Source organism: Balaenoptera physalus (assembly GCF_965194825.1).
Source record: "Balaenoptera physalus genome assembly, chromosome: 2".
Taxonomy (NCBI): Eukaryota; Metazoa; Chordata; class Mammalia; order Artiodactyla; family Balaenopteridae; genus Balaenoptera; species Balaenoptera physalus.
In genome coordinates, this window is record NC_138883.1 from 45375355 (window position 1) to 45394972 (window position 19618).

A 19618-nucleotide genomic window follows, 5' to 3' on the forward strand; every position below is an offset into this window, starting at 1 on the left:
AAATACATAATCAATAAATGTGTTAAATGAATGGTACATGGATGTTTAAAACTGTTATATCATTTCTCGCAAGCATTCTTAATTTCCCCAAAGATGCTTTAGTAAGTTATTTAGTGAATTTCTTGTCAATTCCCTGTACTCTCATACCTGGAGAACAGAGAAAGATGCTGAAGGCTGACAAATGTCCTGGTATAAGATGAAGTAAAACTTTTCTCTTTCTCTTCTTAGCAATAACCCCAAAACAATAAAGAAAATGAGAAACAAAAACAAACTGTCTTTGATGCAATCAGAAAATAAATGTAACTCCAAATCACAAGAAATTAAGATAAAATAAATGGAGAGATGATCACTAACTTGGGAGAGATGAGGAAGGGAAAAGTAAAAGCTCAGGAAATAGAGATACCAGGTATCATGAGAGTTGCCTCCCTGCCCTGTAACATAAACAATTCCAAAAGAGGGGAGGAAAGAAACAAACAAGAACACATTACACTACCACCAAGGATAGAGAGGCAAACACAGAGAAGAAGAGAAAATGTGTATGTGTGTGTGTGTATTATATAGTTTTAAGAAAAGTAAGATGTTCCTTCCATAACAAGACACTAATAACAGAATGGAACACAACTCAAAAAAGAACTCCTGAAAATTAAACACATAATGGTAATATCCAGCATTAGAATCAGGAGCATATTTCTTACCAATAATAGGAAAAGTTAAAACACTGAATTAATACCTTCAATATTCTGTGCAGAAAATTATTTCCAACCTAGAACTCTACATCCAGTCAAACTACCAATCAAGAATGAAGGTAGAAAGAATAAAAACATTTTCAGATACTCAACGCCTCAACAAATGTACTGCAAGACATACTCTTATGAAGCAACTAAAAGATATGCTATTAAATGAGGGAGGAAAGCAAGAAAGATGGCAGTGACATAGGATCCCGAAAACAGGGTAGAGGGACTAAAGGAAGTCTCAAGAAGACAGCTTTTGAGCCAACCTAGAAAGCGACGAGTACTGGAGCAGGAAGACTGAGGACTCCTAAGACATATATGTCCCCAGGAAAAACTGATAACTTCTCCAGTATCTAATATGTTTAGAGGCTGGTGGAGAGGGGGGTGTTAAGGAGTTTAACCTTAGGTAAAATTTGAAACAATAAAACAAAGATCAAGCAAGTTAAAAACATAAAGCAATAATTAGCTTCAGGAAATTAAAAAACATTGCTCAAGAAAAGAACTGCAATTTTATTAATCTTGGCTCAGCATTGAGTTACACAGTCATAATGATGTTAAAATCAAATAGTGGTACAATCAAAAGTATGTAGAACCATATAGGGAGAATGAGGGGAAGGTGGAAGGAATGGTGTGGGAGTATTAAGCCCTCATTTTCTATAACAGAAAGTCAACAGATGCCTATCAAGAGGAGAGCAGTATAAGCAGAAATAATATGCTTATTTAGAAATATGACAGAAAACACTAAAAACAAAAGTAACATCTTCAGGTCAGAGTAAGGTTTTACTGTTTATAGTTATATAGTTTATAGATAGTTTCATATAGTTCATAGTTACAATTTTTTTGGCAAAATCCTTATGTGCTTTCATGAAATATAAAATATTAATTAAAAAATAAGTTAATATACCTTAACATAAAAACAAACTTTATATATAAAGAAAAAGGCCTTCAAACATCTTAGATATATTTAAATATTGAACCAAAGGGTTCAATATTAAACCTAGTAGTGAAAAAAATCAGAGGAAACCAAAGGTCTAAACAGCCAAAACTCTGTATGATCTAGCCTTGTGTCTGGAACTATATTTTACTAGCTCTCCACCACTTTCATGGGAGGAAGGGGAGTAGTGGAAACATAGATAAAACACACTAATACAAGCTCCATTATTTCCTAAATGAATTCATCGAATTAAGAATAAGTAGTGAAAGTTAGCATTTAAGTATGCAGTTTTAAGTCAACTACTTGGGGACTTCCCTGGTGGTACAGTGGTTAAGAATCCACCTGCCAATGCAGGGGACACGGGTTCGATCCCTGGTCTGGGAAGATCCCACATGCCATGGAGCAACTAAGCCCGTGTGCCACAACTACTGAGCCCACGCACCACAGCTACTGAAGGCCACGCGCCCTAGAGCCCGTGCGCCACAACTACTGAGCCCACAGGCTGCAACTACTGAAGCCCACGCACTCTAGGGCCCATGCACCACAACTACTGAGCCCGCATGCTGCAACTACTGAAGCCTGCACGCCTAGAGCCCGTGCTCCGCAACAAGAGAAGCCACCACAATGAGAAGCTCGCGCACCACAATGAAGAGTAGCCCCCGCTTGCTGCAACTAGAGAAAGCCTGCGTGCAGCAACCAAGACCCAACACAGCCAAAAAAAATTAAGTCAACTACTTGGAATGGTAATGCTCTCGCTGTTTTTCTCTTCACAATGTAGGAATGAGTCCTTCTTAGAAAAAAAAAAAAATTAAATGTAGAACTGATCAAGGAACCAGAGGGAATAACTACAGAAAGGGAACATGCACAGGTTCCCATTACCCTATTTATCGACTATAACTTTATCTGCAACTTAATGCCTCAGACGAAACTAGTAGAGAGCTTATTTTTAAAACCCTAAGAAATGTTAAAGAAATAAAAGTACTCTGAAAGTGTAAAAGCTATTTTTATTGACCTATAACCAAAATGCCAATTTAAACTGTCTTCACATATGGAGAGGGGAGGAAATTTTACCCAGAATTACATACTAAATTTAAATGAATACCGCTTCCCCTTACCTTGCTGAGCTGCTTCATGCTCCGCTGTTCTCTTCCTGATATAGCTCTGGACTTCTTCCCACCTTCTCTCAGCTTCTTGCAGTTGAACCTGCAGAAAGGATAAGTCAGCACAAACACAGGATTCCAATTTAATGGAAAAAAAGCATCCTCTATCTTTACTGTTGTGACATAAAACTGCTTATTCCAACAACTAATCACTAGTCTCCTACATTTTAATAAGATAGGCAGATGTGCTTAGCCTGATAATATGCACAGATATTATCAGCCACTGCCATTCTACCCTCCAATACACAGGATTTACAGATTGGAGATTACTTCAGAAACTCAATATTTGTGCTGGTGGATCAATATAGCTACTACTATGGATATACCTGACCCACTTTGCTCTGATCAGCTTTCCACTGATCTTCCTTCAGCTGACAGGCCTTCAAAAGGATAGTATCTTTATTGCTAAATTTCAGTGGGCACCTAAAATTCTTATTTTTAGGTATAGCACAACACTTCAATTATGACTATAATATTTAATGTCATTTATCTACTTATCCATATCCATAGAGCACAAACTTCCACATTTATAAATGCTACCAGCAAACACACCAGGAAGACAAATATTTACTGAAAGAAAGGACAACTATATCACTCTCCCACAGGGACCCATGAAAACTTCAAGAAAACAAAAATTATGCTATTTTCTGCATTCAATTATTCTCAAAGCCCTTTTAACCCCTACTACTCTAGAACTGGTATTAAGCTATATTGATTGTATCAATGACCTAGGTAGAAGTCTGTCAGATACATTTAACTTACAGAAATTGAACTATACGTTCAATAAATCCTCTCCCCAGTAAAAGGAGGAACAGACAATTCTACTCGTCACTCTACTCAATGTACACAGGCTAAAAAGTGCAAGAGAAATGAGTCCACTCCTCTCTCTCAGTCAGCCTGAGCAACCCCATGCGTGTCTTCCTAGTATAAGCATCTCATGACACCAAGTGCCATTCTGGTGTCTAAAGAAACAGTGTGTGATTTTTTCCCACTATGGCTCAAGTGAAAGCAACTGGAGCATTACTTCGTCTCATGCTAAAGGAAAGGGAAATCATCTATTCCAATGCTGGAATAAAAACAGGCTCTATTAAACTTACTGAGAAATCCAAGTTATGGATAAGCGATGTTGAAGGTGATTTTAACTACCTATCAAAAATCTGATTTTTGCCTTACACGTGTAGACCCTAACCTCCATATATATAAGATGAAATTCTACTGTTTATGCCTGTCAATCAGCTAATTTCAATTTTCATATCTTCAAAAAGTCTTTAACTTCGAACTCAAGCCTATATTCAATTCTTTCATTAGTGTACACGTTTCTGTATAGGCAGAGCACTAAGACTACAAGTCCCATTAAGCCTCAAATTACATTTCTCAAAGCTATATACAACTTAAGGTCATTGAATTGAATACCTACATTATTTATGAAATGATAAAGGTAAGAATATATCACCTTCAACTGAGTAACTGCCTGCTCAGCATTCTTCTTTTGGACTTCCTCTTGCTGTAGCTTTCCTGTCTTCTCAGTCAGCTCATTCACCAACCTAGCATAATCCTGGCGCAGTTTATTTAGTTCAGCAGACTGCCTGAAAACAGTAACTGGATTAGGAACCTTCCATTACTACAAAACACATATAAAGAGTAAACAAAATATATTTTATATGAGTTATGCTGAGTTAGTAATTCCACTTATAGCTAGATGAAAATGAATGCTATAAGTGACTACTAATAATGAAGTTTGGTTGAGTGTAATCTTTGAATCATTCTGATGACAATAACACATATACTAAAATTAGTATAAAATAATCAAGAAAAACGGATGACCACACACCATGAGCACGAATCAACAGTGTCACCCTCAAATCAGTGTTCTGAAAATCTATTAAAATCAACCAGTCAGAATATTTATTCTATGTAAGCATGCTACTAGTCTTCTCTTGGACTGTTTGTCAAAGTACAGCCCAGAGCCAACTAAATCACTATCACACGGAATGTGTCTTAACATGCAGATTCCAGGATTCCATCTCAGAGCCAATAAATCATAATCTTAAAAGGGTAAGACTCAAGAATATGATTTTTAGCTAACATGCCAGATGTTCTTCAGAATAATGAAGTTTGAGAACTACTGTTAAATGGAATAGAAGGTTTAAAACTTGTAAATTCAGTCTCATAAAGTTATAAACTGTTCCACTGGTGGCACTAGTGTTTATCATACAGTTTAGCTGAAGAGGTTCTTCAAAAGCAAGAGGATAGTTTTAGAAAATTAATTCATTTTAGAAACAAGTGTAAAAAACAAAAGTCTAACCAATTATTATCAAACACCATTTTGGTGACTGAAGAAAATACTCTACCATTCAATGAAAATACTCTGCCATTCTATTAAAAGTAAAGCATTTGCAAACATACTTGCTTTCTAGCTGGTTTGTAGTGTTGCTGACAGCATCTCTCAGTATGCCATTTTCCTGCTTCAAATGAGCTATCTCCGCCTCCATCTGCTCACGAACTTGCTGGAACTAAAATTATTTTACACACATAAGATTTAGAAAACAATGATTGCCAAAGCTAACTTCGAAGAAAATTTATTATGATGAGAATCTAAAAAGCATCAATAGAATGAAGTCTGGATATCCTTTTCAAATAAACATAAATAAATTTAAAGGATAAATTTTGATAGTGACGAATACAAAGTAAACATGAGCTGCCACAGCATTCAATAATGCAAGTAGATGCCAGCTGCTATCATAGGCAAAATAAATACACTGAGATGCTGTTTTAGAACTCTTTCCTACACAATAGACTCACATAGAATTAATAAGTCAATTTTGTGTTAGCAATATTTTAATGAAAGATTTTAGTAATCAAAAGTTTAAAAACTGAAAACATGTTCAAAACATTTACATTAAGTTACAAATTGAGCCATAGCCAAATAGATGGCAAATACACTACACAAAAATCTACTTGCTAAAATATCTGGCTTCTTGTTTTTTATTTCAGAATTACAGAATCAAAAGACAAAGAACACTGAATCTTATATCCCCACATCCTCAATTTAGTATGTGAAATAATCTTAATAATTTTTAGTAAACCTATTCAATTAAGAGAAAATAAAGTCTATGTTTCTACTTTTCAGAGAACTTATCATATGTAATCTATATCCGGACCTCTATAAGCAATCAAGTTGAAAAAAAGAATCACTTCAACACCCTTAACCTTCAATAAAAGATGTTGCTACACGTATTCCACTAATTTTCAAATGAATAGTAAGTCAGAATTAAGAAGAAAAAAGATCACACAAGGCCAGGAAAATCAGTTCTTCAATAACCTGGTTAATGGGAAAGAATATTTCAAATGGCTGGGGCCTGGGAAGATGGAGGACTGAGCCAAATTAGAGCATCAAAGTAGTGGATGCAGTAAGAACCTGAGAAGAGATTCATTCACTTCTTTATCGCTATTAGTGGTATTTCCACAGAAAAAACTGGAACTTCAATAGCAGTAAATTTTTCAGCAGACTACCAATGTGATCAAAGTAATATTTTACAAATAAAAATCTGGTACTAATTACACATATTAGAAAGGAAATGAGAGACCTATTAAGGTGCTATAATTATGCTAGTATGAAATAATAAACTAGGGTCATATCTAAAAACTGAAGGCAAGAATAACTAGAAATAAAGCATCTTTAAGATTTCAGAACAAACTGTAGACTGGGCAAGGGAGTGAGAAGTCAAAGATTCAAGCATAAGTATAATAATGCCTCAAAACATTAGAAAATAAAAACAACCTGACCAAAAGCAAGAGTTTGATTTTAGACATACGTTAATTTTGAGGTGACGACAAACACTTTCAAATTGAAGCATCAACCAGCAATGTAAACAGTTTCAAAAAGAAATCACTGGTCCACAAAGTTCAATTAGAGGGAGTGTTATAAGCCCACTTGACAAGCAGACTGAAACCATGTTCGTCAAAACAACAAAAATCACTGGTCCAGACCTAACCGAAATCATGACAATGGATAACACTGTAAAAATAGGCAGTAAGCACTGAACCTTCTAAAATGTTGAAAGAAAACAGGTGAAAATAAGGACCAGAGACAGAAGGTCACTTAGGCCAAAACCATTATCATTTTTCCTCTCTTCTCCACTCCATCATCAAGCCCTATCTACTATCCCTTTTTTATCAAACTCATCCCCTCATTATCAATGTCTGACTTAAGGTTCTTATTCTCTGACTTGGATTCCTGCAAAAGCCTTTCAACTATCCCTGCTCCACTCTCCACACTGCTGCCACTCTCCATACTATGCCAGAGTAATAATTTAAAATACTAATATAATCACACTGTTGGGTTGCTTAAACTCCTTCACTTGGCTCCCCAGTCTTCGGGGATATAAGGCCCTTTAAGACAAGACCGCTATTTATTTCTCTAGGTCTCTTCATTCCAGTCCTGATTCCCAAATACCACAACTCTTACCATATTTCTCACAAACCGTTATCACTAGATGACCTATACTGAAAACACCTGCAGTGCACTCATTAAAAAGTGTGATCCTGGGCCCCAAAAGAGACCTACCGAACCATCATCTCGTGGGATAGGAAGGAATTACACCAAGTAATAAGTCTTATACCCAGCGCCCATTCCTTCACTCGCTTTCCTGACAATGCCTAATTGTTTCGAAAGATTCAACACGGTCTGCTTCTCCTTTCTAAGAAGTCTTCCCTATCAACCCTTCTCTTCCCCACCTCTCATCTGCACTGTTCCAAAGCACCTGATGCTTACCTCTACTGCAATGGCGTATTTACTTGTCAGCTTCCAGCCTCCCCAAAAGTTGCTTACTTAAGGACAGGGAGCCAGTTTAATTAGCCATTTGTACCAAAGCCCAACCCAGGGCACTTAAAAGCTTGCTAATTAAATGAATACAAATATTTAATTTTGTATTCAAAGAATGAAAATATACCTTCATCTGCATCTGTTGAGTCTCTTGATAACTGACATGCATTTTGTTTTGAAACACATTATGCTCCTTTTCTAATGTTCCAATCCGATCTTTCATCCTTGCTATAACCACATTGCTTCTTTCTTTCTCTGCCATCATTTCCTAGAAGAGTAAATCAGAAAAAAAAATATGAAAAACTTGTTATTTAAAAAAATAAGAACAAGACTTTACTAAGAAGAAAACAACATCAGCAAAAATGACATCAGTAAAACAATCATGAATTCTTTTTTTTTTTTAAATAAATTTATTTATTTTTGGCTGTGTTGAGTCTTCTTTGCTGCGCGCGGGCTTCCTCTAGTTGTGCCGAGCAGGGGCTACTCTTCGTTGCAGTGCGCGGACTTCTCACTGCGGTGGCTTCTCTTGTTGCGGAGCATGGGCTCTAGGCAAGCAGGCTTCAGTAGTTGTGGTACACAGGCTCAGTAGTTGTGGCTCGTAGGCTCTAGAGCGCAGGCTCAGTAGTTGTGGTGCAGAGACTTAGTTCCTCCGCAGCATGTGGGATCTTCTCAGACCAGGGCTTGAACCCGCGTCCCCTGCATTGGCAGGCGGATTCTTAACCACTGTGCCACCAGGGAAGCCCAATCTTGAATTCTGAAATAAGTACTTGTTTAAAAAGCAAGGTCAAAGGTTTTAAAAAAAAAAAATTTGTCTTCTGCATCTTACCTGCTCTTTACACCAATTCCCTTCATAAACACTAAGCTGCTCTGTTTACTCGTATTTCAAATGCACTTTCTGGTTTAAGAGTTAAAGACTTCAACATGGAATAAAATCCTACATTATAACTTGATTATAAGAAAGAACATTTTTAAAGCAAAACAAGGTAATTCTTCATTATTTCCAGGTACTAGCTCTCTTTTAGGGTACAGAATAGGCCCCCAGAAAAAAAATAGTCGAGAAAAAAAGTCTCCTTCCTAAGGTAAGAGATAAGGATAAGATATGTTTATAGCAGAATAGGGAAAGTAAAACTCAGAAAGTTTTATTATCTTCCCAAGTCAAACATTAAAAGGGTGATTTCATTTTGAGTTGCAAGTATTGTAAACTCCTAGGATAAATATTAACTATTAAAGTGCAAGAAAGCCAAGCAACTTTAAAGTTATCTGCAGGTATGATCAGTCCATTTTCCCTGCTCTAAGAAACTGTTTGACAAACTTTAAGATTTTCATTTAACTAACGGTTTGCCCATAAGAGTTCATTTACATTTGCAAATTGTTTTACTGATATACATAATACATTTAGGAAAAAAGTATACACATCTTAAGTATACAGCTCAATGAGTTACACAAAAGTAGTTTCTTTTTTTAATTTTTAAAATAATCAGAAAACTATAGCTACAGAAAACTACAGTAAAGTTTCTAATCTTAAGGAAACACTTATTTTAGCAACAACTTTGATTAATCTTAATCAAATGCAACCAAAAATAAAATAAATTTATTTTTAAAAAAATCAATCTGACCAAGTTTTCCACTGACTTTTTTTTATTTACCTCAAATTCACAGAAAAGACTTTATATTCAAATGAGGCCATTCTCATAATGTCATCAAGTAGCTACATGAACAACAGTGAAATAAACCTCATTTACTCTACTGTATTTAACGCCTAAAAGGAGAAACAAGCACTTCAGGAAAAATGAGACCACATTTACTACAGAATTTCAATTATGTTCTCAGTCTACATGATTTTTTTAAATATAACTGACATAGAATATTATATTAGTTTCAAGTATACAATATAATGATTCAATACTCGCATTTATTGCTAAATCATCACCACAGTAAGTCTATTAGCATCATCACCACACACAGTTACAAACTTTTTTTCTCGTTATGAGAACTTTTAAGATTTACTCTCGTAGCAACTTTCAAATATACAACACAGTATTAATAGTCACCATGCTGTACATTACATCCCCTGGACCTATTTATTTTATAACTGGAAGTTTGTACTTTTACATTTGTTTAAAGGCCTTTTTTTTTAAACCTCTCGAAGTAAAAGGGATTTAAAGAACTTCACTGATTAAAAATTGTATCACAAAAACCTTCATGAATAAACTACCTATGTAAGAGTTTCACACTTGTCCCATGAATTGGATTTAAACAAGATCACACCGAGTTTTGTGCTTCTATAGAATAATTCTAGGTCAGAACCAATTGAAACATGCTCCCAATGCCCACAGGCTTCCATTATTCAGAAATTAGTGTACCTATAAGTACTGCTATTTTAAATTCACAATTCAACTGTAGGCTATAATAACATGGAAGAGTGAGACCCCATCACCACCACCTAAATTCTAAAAGAAAATTACTTTCACGTGGTATAAATCTACTGTACAAATAAATCAGGAATTATGGACAAGTTCTAAAATCCTTCATTGCATCCGATTTAGAAGGTATAACCTTAAATACAAGAATGTCTTCACCTGGGTTAACTGCTTACACCGATCCTTCACAGCAGCAGCATCTTCCTTCAGAGCAGTAAGTAACTTGTCTTTTTCTTGCAGCTGATGTACAAGTGCAGTCAACTCTCCTTTATTTGACTACAATTGAGAAATCAATACAGAATTAGTTAATAGTAAACACCGGCTAATGAAAATTATGAAAATGAACTATCTGATACCAAGTGTTCTTAGGCCAATGCAGAGTTCACTATTACATATAAAGTAGAATAACTGCCAAACACTGGTCAGTGAAATATCATTCAGAAAAATCACTATCATTACATATTCTGATGCATAAAATAGGACACATATCAATCAAGAAACAGATTTTTACAAAGAATTATGACTTCCATTTTTAAACACAAATTCAAGATAGTAATCTCTCCCTGCTCCTCCTAAAAGATCAAAAGAGGGGTATGAAATGAAATGCAAACTGAGCCAAAATAAAACAAACATCTATAACGTCAAAGCGTAATATCAGGAAAGACTTCCGAAAGCAGTGGAGATCAAACAGATGCTCAACAACCTTGTCAAAATATACCCAAGACTACAGAGGTGCCATGGGTACATAGTTCTCTGAAGTTAACAGGAATATACTGAAAGGTAAAACCAACAATCCCCCATTTGACATCAGGAACAAGCACAAATATAGAAGGTAGGAATTTTCTTGGTAGGAGGTCTTAAGAAGCAGAAGTAGGAAAGAAGAAATCATACAGGTAAACTTTATTCAAAGAGAGCAGCTAATCAGTGAGGCAGAGTTAAGAGAGATCTTCTACAGTGAGACCCTCTGTAGTGAACTCTTATCTGAGGAAAAAGGAAAGGCTAAAAGAACTCATTTTCACACACAGCCCAAGGAGAACAGTTGGCCTTAGCCATTCGTTATCAATCTCTAGCCACAGAGATGATCCAAGAGAAACACCCCTCACTGGAAGAGGAGTATTAATGAAAAAGAAATAAAACAAGGTCTATGTAAGATATGAGAAAAAAGTAAGGAAAGCAATAAGAAAAACCAAATGCCAAGTGTAGAAAAATCATGATAAAAAGATTGTCAAGAATGGACAAAAACTGTGATTAAAAATAATATATCACCATGACTTTCCAAAGTCTAACATAGCAACGATTTCTAGAAAAACAAGAGCAAAGAACAGAGCTCACAAGAAATAATTCAGAGGAAAGACAAGACCACAGAAAGAGATGAAATATGAGCTGGCAAAGCCCAAAGCAGAAGTAAAAGTAACACCATCTCAGAAATACAATCCAATTAGAAGTAGCAAACAGAAAAAGACATGTTGCTGAAAACAAAGGAGAAGACATAGAGTTCAGGGTGGAGAGAAGTAAATAAGAGGAAATAAACCAAAGCTTTATTTTTTATTTTAGGACAAAAATACAAAAGATAAAGACAATAGGCAAGGAAGATCCAACTTATGCTTAATTGATACCCATTATTTCAATTCTTTTAAGAGACACTGAATCTCATGATTGAAAAGACATGCTTTGCCCAAGGGAATACTGATAGAATACTGATAGAAGAGTCAATGCAAGCCACATTACAGCAAAATTCCCGTGACTTCAAAGAAGCTGAATCCCTTGGTGTTTGTACAGTAGGGTGGACACTGGAAAGTCCAATAAATAATAAAAACTTGGTTGATTACCCAAAGGATGTTTTCATTGTGAGAGTGTATTTTGACAAAAATACATGAAAAGAATGCAAATTCAGGGGACTTCCCTGGTGGCCCAGTGGTTAAGACTCTGGGCTCCCATTGCAGGGGGCACGGGTTTGATCCCTGGTTGGGGAACTAAGATCCCACATGCCACGTGGCAGAGCCTTTTAAAAAAAAAAAAAAAGAATGCAAAACTCAGGCTGGGCTCAGACTTCTATCCAGCGATAGGAATGTAGAGAATGGTAAAGCAAGCATGACAAATTCTCAAGGAAATAAAGTGCAACCCAGAAATATTATACCCCACCAAATTATCATTCAAGTACAAAGACAATAAAGCAGCATTTTAACTTGCCAGAATTCGGGAAATACAGGTTCCATAAGCCCTTCTTGAAAAAATTCCAGAAAAAAAAAAACCAATTTCAGCCAACCAAGAGATGAATACAGAAGCTTATGGCAAAAGAACTGGTATCAAGCTTTGAACCCAGCATTAAGCTACAGAATTAAGACTGAATAAACATAAAAATTATAGTCACAAAACAAACATTAAATATTATAAGTATCTGATAAACAAATGCTATAATTAACAAAAGTAGAGAGGGAAGGAAGAGAGAAGGTAGGAAAAATTTTAAATAGACTTCCTCCTGTTATACAACATGGGGCCAAAATAGTTAGTAACTTAGAGTTGGAAAAAAACCACATAATTGAGGCAAGTATATTTAAAGGCCAACAAGAAGAAATTAATAATCAACTAAAACTATCAAATACATTTTTTTTGCCTTTTCTATTTTTTTTTAATTGGGGTGTAGTTGATTTACACTGTTGTATTAGTTTTTGCTGTACAGTGAAGTGAATCAACTATATGTATACATATATCCCCTCCCTCTTGGACCTCCCTCCCAGCCCCCACCATCCCACACATCTAGGTCACCACAGAGCACCGAGCTGAGCTCCCTGTGCTATACAGCAGGTTCCCACTAGCTATCTATTTTACACATGGTAGAGTACCTATGTCAATCCTGATCTCCCAATTCATCCCACCCACACCTTCCCCCACTGTGTCCACACGTCCGTTTTCTACACGTGCATCTCTATTCCTGCCCTGCAAACTGGTTCATCCGTACCATTTTTCTAGATTCCACATATATGTGTTAATATACAATTCAAATACATTTTAAATGTTTTCTTACTAGTAATCACAATGAGTTAACATTTTTGAGTAATTATTTTATGCTAGGAACTCTAAGATAATACCTTATTATCATTCCCATTTTAGAGATGGGGAAACTGAGACACTGAGGTTAAGTAACTTATCTAAAGCCACAAAGCTCAAAGTGGCAGAGTCCAGATTTGAATCCAGGAAATCTGACCCTAGAGCCCAGGATCTTAACCTACACTCTAAATATAAAACAGAAGTGCCTTATAGCTTAAACACAAAGGCGTGTGTACATACACATAGAACATAACATCTCTCCAACTCTGCAAAAGCCCTCTAGCTTTTACTCTGTTTTCCCCTTCCCATCTAAGCTTATTCAAAGTGGATACTGTCACCTTTCCTATTCATTCATCACTTATTTATAGTCTAGTACTCCAATGATACTGCTTTCACTAAGGATATCAAATCCATTTTTTCAATCCTTATTCTCCTTGATTGCTCTAAAGCATGTCATTGCTGATTTTTCCCGCCACCCCTGAACTCTCTACCCTCCCTAAGCATCTGTGATTCCACTGTCTCCTACTGTTTCTCGTCTCAGTATACTTTGTGGTGGCTTTCCCTGACCTTTAAATGTTGGTGCTTCTCAAGGTTCATTCCTGAACTTTCTTACCACTCTCCACATCCTCTCTGGACTAACATATATCCACTATATGTATCAGTGATAGCTGATTACTTTCCAAAACTACTCCCATTGCAATATATTTTCAACTCCAGAGAAATATATATTCAACTGTGAAATAATTATATCCACTTAAATGCTCCAAAGGATGCCTAAAACAACTTCCTAAATATTTTCATAATCCTCTACTCTCTCTTCCTTTGCAAAGTGCTCATGAATACCATTGTCACCACAATCTCTCAGTTACTCCAGAGCAAAAACAAGCATTCATTCTAGACTCTTCTTTAGCCACCATATCTAATTGGTCAGCAAGTCCTCTAACTCCTCTATCTCTATCCTACATCTATGCTTGTATTCCTGCATTTATCTTCCCCCTTTCTCTGAAGTGGTCTTTATTAGGTGTGGGGATTCATCTACATCCTGGACCTTGAAATCTATTAAAAGGTCTGACCAAGGATCAATTTCCATGACAGGAAAAGGGAGGAATTAAACTTACCTAGTCTTTCCCTGACAAGAGTGGATCTACTAGGGCACTGAGTCCCTGAAGATAAGAATAGAACCACACCGTAAGAAACAAAGAACAAGATTTTAATTGAAAGCCAAAGGTTCCAAGGAAAAGGGAAAAATGTAAAGTTTCAAAATATTTACTCTATTTCAAAATGTTATCTTTAACAGTTCCCAACTTCCTCCTTGGCCTGCCTAATATAGCTATCAAGGGGAGTCTGATTTACCACGCAACCTCTAGAGTTCAAGGCTGTCTCAAGCAATAAAATGACTACTCTTGCATCCATAAACCACCACCAACATCCTTAGTCAGAAGAGAAACACCTGAAGCAATTAATTTTAAAAAGCAGTAATTTCAGGGCTTCCCTGGCGGCGCAGTGGTTGAGAGTCTGCCTGCCAATGCAGGGGACACGGGTTCGAGCCCTGGTCTGGGAAGATCCCGCGTGCCGCGGAGCAACTCGGCCCGTGAGCCACGATTACTGAGCCTGCGCGTCTGGAGCCTGTGCTCCGCAACAAGAGAGGCCGCGATGGTGAGAGGCCCGCGCACCGCGATGAAGAGTGGCCCCCGCTTGCCACAACTAGAGAAAGCCCTCGCACAGAAACGAAGACCCAACACAGCCATACATACATACATACATAAAAAAAAAGAATGTAAGCAGACAAGAATAGCATTTTAAAAAAAAAAAAAAAAAGCAGTAATTTCAAACAGGTAGTACCTAAGTTCAGCTGGAGGCTTTTCCCTGCAAGAAGATTTTCCCAATCCTCACAAATAACCAGGAACCCTTTTAAGATATACACTTACCCAATTAAAGTAAATCAGAAGATAAATTCTTCAATCAAGAACTTCAAGAACGTTCCTTGCAAGAGAATAATCTAACTTTGTATCCAAAGTCACACAGTTATCGCACTTACTCTGATGATCCTCGAACACATTGTTTACTCTGAGCCACTGCTGGCACCACACAGAGACTGTCCAATAAGCATACACATTGTAAAATGCCGCAGATTTGTAAAACACGTTGTCAACAGATATTTGGAAGTATGGACAGATATATGCTATGATAAACGCTATATGACAAAAAAAATTCAGATGGTTATGAGAAAGAGAGAAGAGAATAATTTAGACTAGGAATTCAGATTAGCCTTATATGAGGAAATGATATTTAAATAGAAACCTGATGGAGGAAATAACCAAGGAAAGAAGTTAGGGGGCTTGGGGGTTTTAGGACAGTCTAGACAGAAGAGAACATTTGGTTTGCTTTAATGAGGGGATGAGGAAAATGCCATGAGATCAAGCTATAGAGAGAGACAGACACAGGCCTTCGAAGGAATCTGGGTTTTGTTTTAAGTGCAAAGAGAAAGGAACCAAAGGGTTTTTAAAGCAGTGAGTAATATAACCTGATTTACCTCTTAAAGGCTGCCTTGCAGTTGTGTAGAAAAAAATAGATTAGAAGGCTACGAGGGAATGCAGAAACATCAACTAGGAGAATACTGAAGGTAATCAAATGAGAAGTGATGGTTTGGACTAGGATGGTCTTTAAGAATAAATGGGAGAGGATTCAAGATGGTGGAGTAGTAGGAGGACGTGGAGTTCACCTCTCTCCACGGATGCATCAGGAATACATCTATAGATGCAACAATTCTCACAGAACACCAGCTGAAGACTAGCAGAAGACCTTGGACACCAGACAGGACTATAAAGATCCCTGCATAACTGGGTAGGATGGCAAAAAGAAGGGAGAAGGAGGAGGAGAGGAAGCCGGATGGGACCTGCACCCCAGGGTGGGGGAGCTGAAGCAAAGAAGAGATTCCCAAATTCGGGGAAACCTCCTCTCCGACAGAGAAATCAACTGGGACAGAAGAAAAGCATTTGAGGCTGTTGGAAGAGGGTGAAGTGGCCAATCGGTGGCAGATGGGACAGAGTGAGAAATACACAGACGGTCCGTACCGCAGCCCTACATGCCCTGGACTGGGACATGTGTTCACAGGTGTGCAAGGGGGCTGGGAGCTGGAGCACGGGGATTGGAGAACAGGCCTAGAGTGAGAATTGCTGTTGGCTGTGGGGAGACAGACTGCGGGGACGGGAGGGAGGAAATCCGCAGCAGGGAATACCTACAGAGGAAGACAGGACTGCCATGGAAGCAGGGCGCTACTGCTGAGTCACACGCAGGGGGACAAACCACTCTTGCAGCCTCTCTCCCCCCTCACGCCAGCACCTGCCGACTAGCAATATAAAAAAGCCCCCTCAGGGATGGCCCTAGCACGCCTGCTGCTGGGCGCCAGAAAAAGCCCAGCCAGGGCTGGCCCTGATGCGCCATACACTGGGTGCCAGAAAAGGCCCTCACTAGGGCGATATCCCTTGCGCCCGTGGCTGCTGGCTTCCCTGTGCATTTGGCACCGCCAGGGCTCCCGTGATCCAAGCAGTCATACCACCTCCGTGCGCTGTCCTCACTGGGGCAGACCCAAGAGCTCCAAGGCAGCCTCAGGACCAGACTCTGTGGGTGGACCACACACAGAGGTGGGGATAAAACCAAAGCTGAACCCCAGGGATGGGGCAACTAAGGAAGATCAAAAACCTTTCCATCAGCTGTACAAGCTGCAGATTAAATCCCCGCGATCAGCTAGGTAGACCCTGCGTCTATGGAATATCTGAGTAGACAATGAGTGTTCCCACAAATGAAAATGGTCTCGTTCTGGCACCTGTGGACGTTGGGGACAAGCACACGCAGGAACTGGGCCAGATCAGAGTCTGAGTGGTCTTCACAGGGCCCACAACAGGTCCAGAGACCAGCCCAGAGGCAGAGGAGAGCCTCTTGGGGAGGCAGAGGTGGGCTATGGCTCACGGCGTGCACAAAGACACTTTCAGCTGAGACCCCAGGGAAACATAATTATTACTATTAATTTTATTATGTTTTGATTCATTCTGTTGTTGGTTCTGGCTTTTTACTCGTTGGGTTTCTTTTCTTTTTTTGCTTGTTGTTGTTTTACGTTTTGTTTCTTTATTTAGTCTTTTGAGATATCCATGTTCTATAACATATTTTTTATTTTTATTTATTTTTTTATATATTTCTATTTTTACTTTGCTTTTCTGTTGTTCTGTGTTCTTTTCCCGTATTTTTTTCTTCTTCTTTTTCTTTAATATTTTTTTTAATATTTCCATTTCTACTTTACTTTTCTGTTCTGTGTTTTTTCCCTTTCTATTTTATTTTATTATTTTTTTAAATTCATTTTTATCAGTTTGTTCTGTATCCTTACTTTATTCTTCAGTTGGCATGCTGCTTTGCTTTTGTTATTAGGTTTTCTGTTTTTGTTAGTTTTGATTCTGTTTGATTTCGTTTTTGAGTTCTTCTATTTGTCTGGTTGTTCCCTTGTTTTTGTTTCATATGATTCTGTTTTGTTTCTTTTGCATGTGTGTATGTTTCCTTGTTTCTGTTTTTGTTTGTTTGATTTTAGTTTTTACCATTTTTCTAGGGCTTTATTACTCTTTTCTTTTTTGTGTTTTTTTTTAATCCCCTTTATTGAGGGATGAGCAACTTGCGGGGTCTTGGTTCCTGGACTGGAAGTCGGGCCTGAGGCTCTGGGGTAGGAGCAGGGAGTCCAGGATACTGGACCACTAGAGAATTCCTGGCCCCAGGGAAGACTGATCACCAAGAGCTCTCACAGAGGCCTCTATCTGAATCCAAGACCCGGCTCCACCCAACTGCCAGCAGCTCCCAGCAATGGATGCCTCTCACCAAACAACAAACAAGACAGGAACACAAACCCACCCATCAGCACACAGACTACCTAAAGCCATACTAAGCTCAAAGACACCCCAAAACATATCACCTGACTCAGCTCCACCTACAAGAACACGGGCACAAGTCCCTCCCATCAGGAAGCCTACACAAGCCAATGGACCAACCTCACCACCAGGGGCAGAGAACAGAAGCAAGAAGAACTATGACCTGGCAGCCTAGGGAAAGGAGACCTCAAATACTGTAAACCAGACAAAAGGAGAAGACAGAGAAATATCTTGCAGGCAAAAGAACAAGATAAATACCCACAAGAACAAATAAATGAAGAGGAAATAGGTAAACCACCTGAAAAAGAATTCAGAGTAATAATAGTAAAGATGATGCAAAATCTCAGAAACAGAACAGAGAAAATACAAGAAACATTTAACAATGAACTAGAAAAACTAAAGAGCAAACAAACAGTAATGAACACAATAACTGAAATTAAAAATACTCTAGAAGGAATCAATAGCAGAATAACTGAGGCACAAGAACGGATAAGTGAGCTGGAAGATAGAATGGTGGAAATAACTGCCGCAGAACAGAATAAAGAAAAAAGAATGAAAGGAATGGAGGACAGTCTCAGAGACCTCTGGGACAACATTAAGCACACCAATGTTCGAATTGTAGGTGTCCCAGAAAAAGAAGAAAAAAAGAAAGGGTCTGAGAAAATATGTGAAGAGATTATAGTCGAAAACTTCCCCAACACAGGAAAGGACATAGTCAATCAAGTCCAGGAACCACAGAGAGTCCCATACAGGAGAAACCTAAGGAGAAACATGCTGAGACACATATTAATCAAACTAACAAAATTTAAACACAAAGAAAAAATATTAAAAGCAGCAAGGGAAAACCAACAAATAACATAAAAGGGAATCCCCAATAAGGTTAGCAACTGATCCTTCAGCAGAAATTCCACAGGCCAAAAGGGAGTGGCAAGATATATTTAAAGTGATGAAAGGGAAAAACCTACAACCAAGATTACTCAACTCAGCAAGGGTCTCATTCAGATTCAATGGAGAAATCAAAAGCTTTACAGACAAGCAAAAGTTAAGAGAATTCAGCACCACCAAACCAGCTTTACAACAAATGATAAAGGAACTTCTCTAGGCAGGAAACACAAGAGAAGGAAAAGACCTGCAATAATAAACCCAAAACAATTAAGAAAATGGTAATAGGAACATACATATCAATAATTACCTTAAATGTAATGGATTAAATGCCCCAACCGGAAGACACAGACTGGGGACTTCCCTGGTGGCACAGTGGTTAAGAGTCCATCTGCCAAATGCAGGGGACACGGGTTCGATCCCTGGTCCAGGAAGATCCCACATGCCGCGGAGCAACTAACACCAGGCGCCACAACTACTGAGCCTGCGCTCTAGAGCCCACACTCCACAACAAGAGCAGCCACCGCAATGAGAAGCCCACCCATCGCAATGAAGAGTAGCCCCCACTCATTGCAACTAGAGAAAGCTGCGCCCAGCAATGAAGACCCAACACAGCCATAAATAAATAAATAAATAAATAAATAAATAAATAAATAAGCAAGCAAGCAAGCACGCAAGCAAGCAAGCAAGCAAGCAATCATAAAAAAA

At 38.1% G+C, this 19618-nt stretch overlaps 1 protein-coding gene across 10 annotated transcripts in view; it reads right to left on the minus strand.

The window, feature by feature from the left end:
- KTN1 (kinectin 1) overlaps positions 1-19618 on the minus strand; it is a 119337-nt gene that overhangs the window by 46589 nt on the left and 53130 nt on the right. For all 10 annotated transcript variants that reach the window (XM_082450329.1, XM_082450325.1, XM_082450332.1 and 7 more), the window contains exons 6-10: positions 10230-10346; positions 7778-7918; positions 5232-5338; positions 4279-4411; positions 2781-2868 (exon numbers count right to left, since the gene is read on the minus strand). In XM_082450329.1, the coding sequence (XP_082306455.1) occupies positions 2781-2868; positions 4279-4411; positions 5232-5338; positions 7778-7918; positions 10230-10346 (586 nt within the window). The remainder of the gene's footprint in view (positions 1-2780; positions 2869-4278; positions 4412-5231; positions 5339-7777; positions 7919-10229; positions 10347-19618) is intronic.